Source organism: Myotis davidii, unplaced genomic scaffold (genome assembly GCF_000327345.1).
Source record: "Myotis davidii unplaced genomic scaffold, ASM32734v1 scaffold1081, whole genome shotgun sequence".
NCBI lineage: Eukaryota > Metazoa > Chordata > Mammalia > Chiroptera > Vespertilionidae > Myotis > Myotis davidii.
Window position 1 is genome coordinate 256744 of NW_006292443.1, and position 6177 is coordinate 262920.

At 38.6% G+C, this 6177-nt stretch overlaps 1 protein-coding gene across 2 annotated transcripts in view; it reads right to left on the reverse strand.

Moving 5' to 3' along the window:
• Nucleotides 1–420: 420 nt before the first annotated feature.
• The window catches only part of BNIP3L (BCL2/adenovirus E1B 19kDa interacting protein 3-like), a 19529-nt gene continuing 13772 nt past the window's right edge, over nt 421–6177 (reverse strand). For both annotated transcript variants that reach the window (XM_006765921.2, XM_015565415.1), the window contains exons 4-6: nt 4855–4958; nt 4586–4735; nt 421–2682 (exon numbers count right to left, since the gene is read on the reverse strand). In XM_006765921.2, the coding sequence (XP_006765984.1) occupies nt 2634–2682; nt 4586–4735; nt 4855–4958 (303 nt within the window). In that variant the 3' untranslated portion in view covers nt 421–2633. The remainder of the gene's footprint in view (nt 2683–4585; nt 4736–4854; nt 4959–6177) is intronic.

Below are 6177 nucleotides of genomic sequence, written 5' to 3' on the forward strand. Positions count from 1 at the left end.
CAGTTTCCTCTCCACAGTGTTTTCCAGCCACACTGAACTTCATGCTATTTCTGGGACGTATTTTCACATGTCAGTTCCTGCAGTTCCCTTCACAGGCATGCTATGCTCTCCATTCCCTTTTGCACCTATTGGGCACTTACTTGTCTCTCAATATGTCACCTCCTGTACGAATAAGGTCCTGACACTCCCTGGCAGAATAAGAGCTCTGAATGCCGGTCACGTTGCACTTCATGCCCTTCTCCAACCATCACACTGTGTGGTGCCTGCTCCGAAGCGCAGGCCTCTCCCGGGCAGGAGTGCCTTCCCTCCCGCAGTGCTTGCTCGGACAGGCTCCAGGACTTGAGGAACTCAATGGTATAACTGTTCCCATCTCTTCTAACTCCCAGGCAACACACATGACAGAAATGGTACACAAACAGAAACGGTTTTGTGAGAGCTTTAATGGCACAAATGATTATAGCTACAAGTTATACATATATTGTAAACGGTATATAATGATACAAAGTGCTAACTAAATAGATGAAGAATGCAGAATCACTTTGGCTCAGTTAATTCCAATAATTTCAACAACTGGTTCACTTAAAAATTCATCTGCCTGGCTAAGTCTTCAATTTTTAGAACAGTAAATATTTGTACTGCAATCAAAGTAACTTGTTGCACTTTGCAATGTGCAAGTTTGTACAGTTTCACTCTTGACTCTATTTATAAATATTTTAAGCCAGTTTTTATCACACAGTAGAAAAACGAAGCCTGCCTTTTCATTTCCAAGTTGTAAACAGGTGTAACGCTTTTTAAACATTACTCTTAAAATGTCAGCTCTTAATTGTGGATTCTCCTTTCCAATCACATCATCTGTTTCTGTTCAACACAAATCTGGGGAGGAGCATAAATATCTGTCTCGTAAGCTAGTGCTACCAATAAACACTGCATGATTCCACCTTATAGAAGTTCTACTGTGACCATGTAATAAACAGGACAACATTTCACTGGTATTTTTAAGAAAAAGGGCAAAACTAAATTTATTTTCAATGTTGAAAAAATATCATTAATATACCAAGTTCAATCATACTGATAGAACTGTTACTGAATTTCAAAAGAGAGCGATGCAGTGCCTATACAAAGTTGGTCTTATTTTAATAATAATTTTGCTTTTCCCTCCCATAATGCCAAATTGTATATTATAGCAGTTTAATTATTTAGTTCTCTTAATTTTACCAGCTTTTCCAATTTTATTCAGGCTTTTCAAAATCAGTGGATCATCAAATTTTTGTTCTTCCCAAAGAAATTTAAATATGAACACTTGAAATAAATAGGTTACAGAAGACAAATCAAGTGTTACCAGGTTTAAGAATAACATAGAAACAAGGTATAATAAAAAGATGTCCAAAATTATTTAGCATACATTGCTAGAAAGAAACAAAGTAAAATAATTCAGAAAACTATTTTGTATATATCATCTCTTTCTTAAAGATAGCTAGCTATATTCCTGAAAAAAAAAAGACAGTCAGAAATTATTTTTTTGTTACTCGGTACGTTATTTTCCACTACAACACAAATTTTTAAAAACTTGATGTGAGAGAGAAGAGTTAGTTTCTGCAAACTGGCAAACCTGGTTGTCAAAGTGTTTTTATTCAAGTCAACCTGATGTACTTTATTTAATGAGTATTTTGCTAGTTTTAAAATTAACAATGGTCTCTAAATATTCAATAGTAATGTCTATATCATAAACAGTAATTATTTATATATAAAACATATAATAATATCCTTCAGAGTCATGCTATGTGTTTTGAAACCCAATAAATCTACTTGAAATAATTGGTAATCCTGATGCTTTCTAACAATTTGGTCCTAAAGCTTCACATTTTAGAAACAAACACACAAAAAGTATGTCACTGAAGGAAGTTGCCTGAGACGTTCCTTATCAGAAATAAAGATTCTACACCATAGAAAAGACAGCATTACAACCTACTAGTATTAAAATCTGCTGATGTATTTTAGTTCTTATTCTATTTCACACCCATAGACCGTGTCCTACAAATTAAAAGGTGCCATTAGGAGGTTTAGACAAAGCTGGTTTAAAATAAATTTTTATTGCCCAAGGTATTTTTTTCTTGTGTCTTGCGTGTTTGTTTGTTTTTCTTGTTTCCTTTTTTAATAACTATAAATTCAAGCTTAAGGAAGCTTGCCTTTTTTTGAAAAACAAAACAAAGCTTTTACGTCATTTGCTAGTCTTATCTTGTTTTATGAGCGAGATGGTAGTCATCTTGAGAGAGTAAAATTTATACCATGAGTGATTCTGGTCTAAGTCTGGTGGCACTAAAAGGAGACAATAGCATTATTGACAAAATTATTAACTGCTGGTGGCATTTGCGGAAAAGAAGCCCTTGCAAATTTCTAAACAACAGTAAACTCTGTTAGGAGATTCTAAAGTCTTACAGGCCCAAAGAGAATGAGGTTAGTAAAATGCCTCAACAGAGTTTGAATAAAATACTGGATTTGAGAGTTACTGGAGCTTGGATATGTAAAAATAGGACTGTAGGTTGGGTCATGCTTACAAGGGTCTCAAGTTCAAATAAACTACTGTGACAATACACCACTTCACAGGGCGCACGCGTTCCCGGGGCTCCTGGCCTTCAGTAGGTGCTGGCAGAAGATGTGCTCAGTCGCTTTCCAATATAGATGCTGAAAGGAAACAAGCGCACAAGTTCACGGGCTGCGGCAGCTCTGCACCAGCGCCTCCACAGGCTCACCTCAAGTAACCACCAAACCTTCAGTCCTTATAAAAGGCTCAAAAAGTCTAAGTGCCCAGTTCCCTAGCGCCCTCCCTGAAATCCTCACTGGCTTACTAAAACTAGTCTCCTGCCAGCCAAAGTGGTTTAATACGATTACGTTTTAACCCATTAGGCAGGCCTGGCCAGCACAGGGGCAGTGACCAGACAAAGGAGAGCTGAGGGAACAGGCCCATCACAGAGCAAAGCAGAGCCAACCTCCTTTGGATTACTCCTTTGTGGAGACAAAAATTCCACTCTTTTTATAGATTGACCCTTCAGATACAAAGTATAGTAATATATCCAATTATAAAGCTGCCAGTGCTTCATTTTAAGAGGGCTCTTACTAACAGTTTAACTCCTAAGGCTTAAGAGCCTAATATTACTTTTCTATGCAGAGCAAATATTTTGCCCTTAAATAACATAAGCCGAAGGGAAGTTAAAGAAAATATGGAATTAGTCCCCACCCCCCACCCCGCGCCGGGCACTGCCAACTATTTAAAATTCTTTTTTCTACATTCACCTATAACAACAGTTACACTTAGGCCAGCAAGAGAAATAGTCTGGGTTCATGAAAGGAAGAGATACTACAAGGTACATAAACCAACCTCTTGAAGGCAAATGAACTACTGTGCAGTCAATGCTGTGGGGGAATTTCAACTCATCAACCCCTGCCCCCACACCAATCCCATACAACATTCACACACTCCCTTCCTCCACAAACACCTTCCTGTGCTGATGTGATCACTGTCCTCAAAAGCAGATCATGCACTCAGAAAGACAAAAGGGTGTGTGGAAAAGCCATGCACATTTCCATGGTCATGACTATGAACATCTCTCTGGTATGCTGAGCTCCTTAAAGGGGATCTAAGGGATGATGTGCCTTTTGATTATTACAAAGAGAAAGTGACCCACTGGACATGCTTAAAGAGAATAAAAGTTATGTCTTGGAAAATAATTAACAGCTAGTGTTTAACTCCTAAAATCTTTTAAAATCTATTTCCTCAATTATTCAAATCAAGAAAAAAAAAGAATTTAAAAGACATGCCTGAAAAATTAATGAATTATAGGTAAATGTGGGATTAATTTTAGAGTAATAAATAAAAATGCTACAAAGAAAAAACAACAACAGTATCCTCAAACAACTTACCAGTTTTACTCAAGGACTATACAATAAAATGGTGTATTGTCCCAGCTGGGATGAAAAAAGTTCCCATCAGCCCCCAAATTTACACACTAAAGATTAGTTTAAGATTTAAATCATCTTGAGCAATTTATAAGCAACAACAAAACCCAAAAAAGAAAAAAAATCAGTCATAGATGAGAACACTTAAAATGATCACTTTGGCCCTAGCCCCTTTGGCTCAGTGGATATAGCATCAGCCCACAGACTGAAGGGTCCCGGGTTCGATTCCAGTCAAAGGCACATGCCCGGATTGTGGGCTCGATCCCACTGTGGGGGCATGCAGGAGGCAGCTGATCAATGATTCACTCTCATCACTGATGTTTCTATCTCTCTTTCCATCTTCCTTCCTCTCTGAAATCAATACAAATATATTTTTTAAAAATGATCACTTTGGAAATTAATATGAACAACCTATTTTTCAAATAAGAAAAAAACTCTACTATAAAAAATGCCTATAAGTATACCAACCTTAGTAATTCTTTTAAACTCACACCCTATTTGCACTAAAACTTTAAAAGCAAAACAATACAAACAACTTTCACATGTATTTCTTTCATCTGGAAATAAAATATGAGGATAAAACGAGCAGGAAAAAAACCCTCCAAACTGTTATGAATTGACCAGTACTTACCCTAGCCCCAAAGCCAAAACATGAGAAAGGAAGAGAGATGGAATGAACACCTTAAGAAATTCCGCAGAGAAAATGCCCCCCTTCTTCATGGCTCCACTTTTCCTCATGCTTAAAGAAACAGAACGTTTAGGGTGCCTGAAGTGGAACTCCCTGGGGGAAGAAATGCAGAAGTAGGGATCAGTAATGCATTTGCTAAAAGTACCTTGGGAACCAGCAGGTTCACTGCATATACAGGCACTGTATCCACTGAAAAACATGTGAGAACTTACTTCGGGGGAATGTTTTCAGGCCTACTGGACCAGTCGGACACCCAGTCTACACTTTTCTTCAACGCATCAACTTCTCTCTCGCCTTCTACAACTTCTTCTTCTGACTGTAAAGGAGAATTCAAACTTTAAAAAAAGACAAAAAGAAAGACGTGTTCTTCCAACAACAAAAGACAAATCTAGACAGAAAATCATAAGGCTATAAATCAGTCTTTTTATGTAAGAAACATGCCATTTTTCTAAAAAGGCTGACAAAATAATCAAAAATCAGAGTATTTAATGTCTTAAAAAAAACTTGAGTTTCACTGTTTTTTATATCTAAGCATAAAACATGAACCTGAAACATCAATGAAGCCTCAATAAAAAAAAAAGTGAAACTGAAAAAAGCATATTTGAGGATATGCTATCTAAAGTGTGGAAAATGTTAATAATTATTGAAACTGGGTGATGCTTATATGAAGGTCCAATGTAATACCCACTCTACTTTTGTATGTGTTTAAAACTTTTCATAATTAAAAATAAAAGGGAACATATCAAAAAGTACATGCTAACAAATATTAAGTGATGAGAAAATAAGTAACTTGGAGACTTGATGAGGAAACAAATAATTCTATCTAATAAAAGAGAAACATGGTAATTAGCCGTACCTCTGCTACCCTTCTCATTGGCTAATCAGGGCGATATGCAAATTAACTACCAGCCAAGATGGCGGCCGGCAGCCAGGCAGCTGGAAGCGAACATGAGGCTTGCTTGCTTCAGTGACAGAGGACTCCAATGTTCCCCGCCTGCTGCTGCCGGCCTCTGAGCCTTTTGAAACATTGTTACAAATATAGAATCTAAACAAATTCAAGAAACCTGCTTTCAGCCAGCCGGATCTCAGAGCTGGAATTGAAACAGTGTTTCGATTATAGAACCCAAACAAACCAGATACCTGCTTTCAGCAGCCGAGGCCTAAGAGCTGGAGCCAAGCCTCAGAGCTAAAGCTGGCCAAAATAAAAAAAATAAAAAAAGGAGTGGATGGGAGCTTCAGTCACCCGCCAGCCTGAAAACAGCCCTCAGCCCCTCACCCAGACTGGCCAGGCACCCCAGTGGGGACCCCCACCTTGAAGGGGGTGTGACCAGCTGCAAACAGTCATCATCCCGTCACCCAGGCTGGCCAGGCACCCAAGCGGGACCCCCACCCTGATCCAGGACACCCTTCAGGGCAAACCAGCCGGCCCCCCCCCATGCACCAGGCCTCTATCCTATATAGTAAAAGGGTAAATATGCCTCCCAGCACCGGGATCAGCGGAGCCACGAGGCCTCCCAGCACTGGGATCAGTGTGA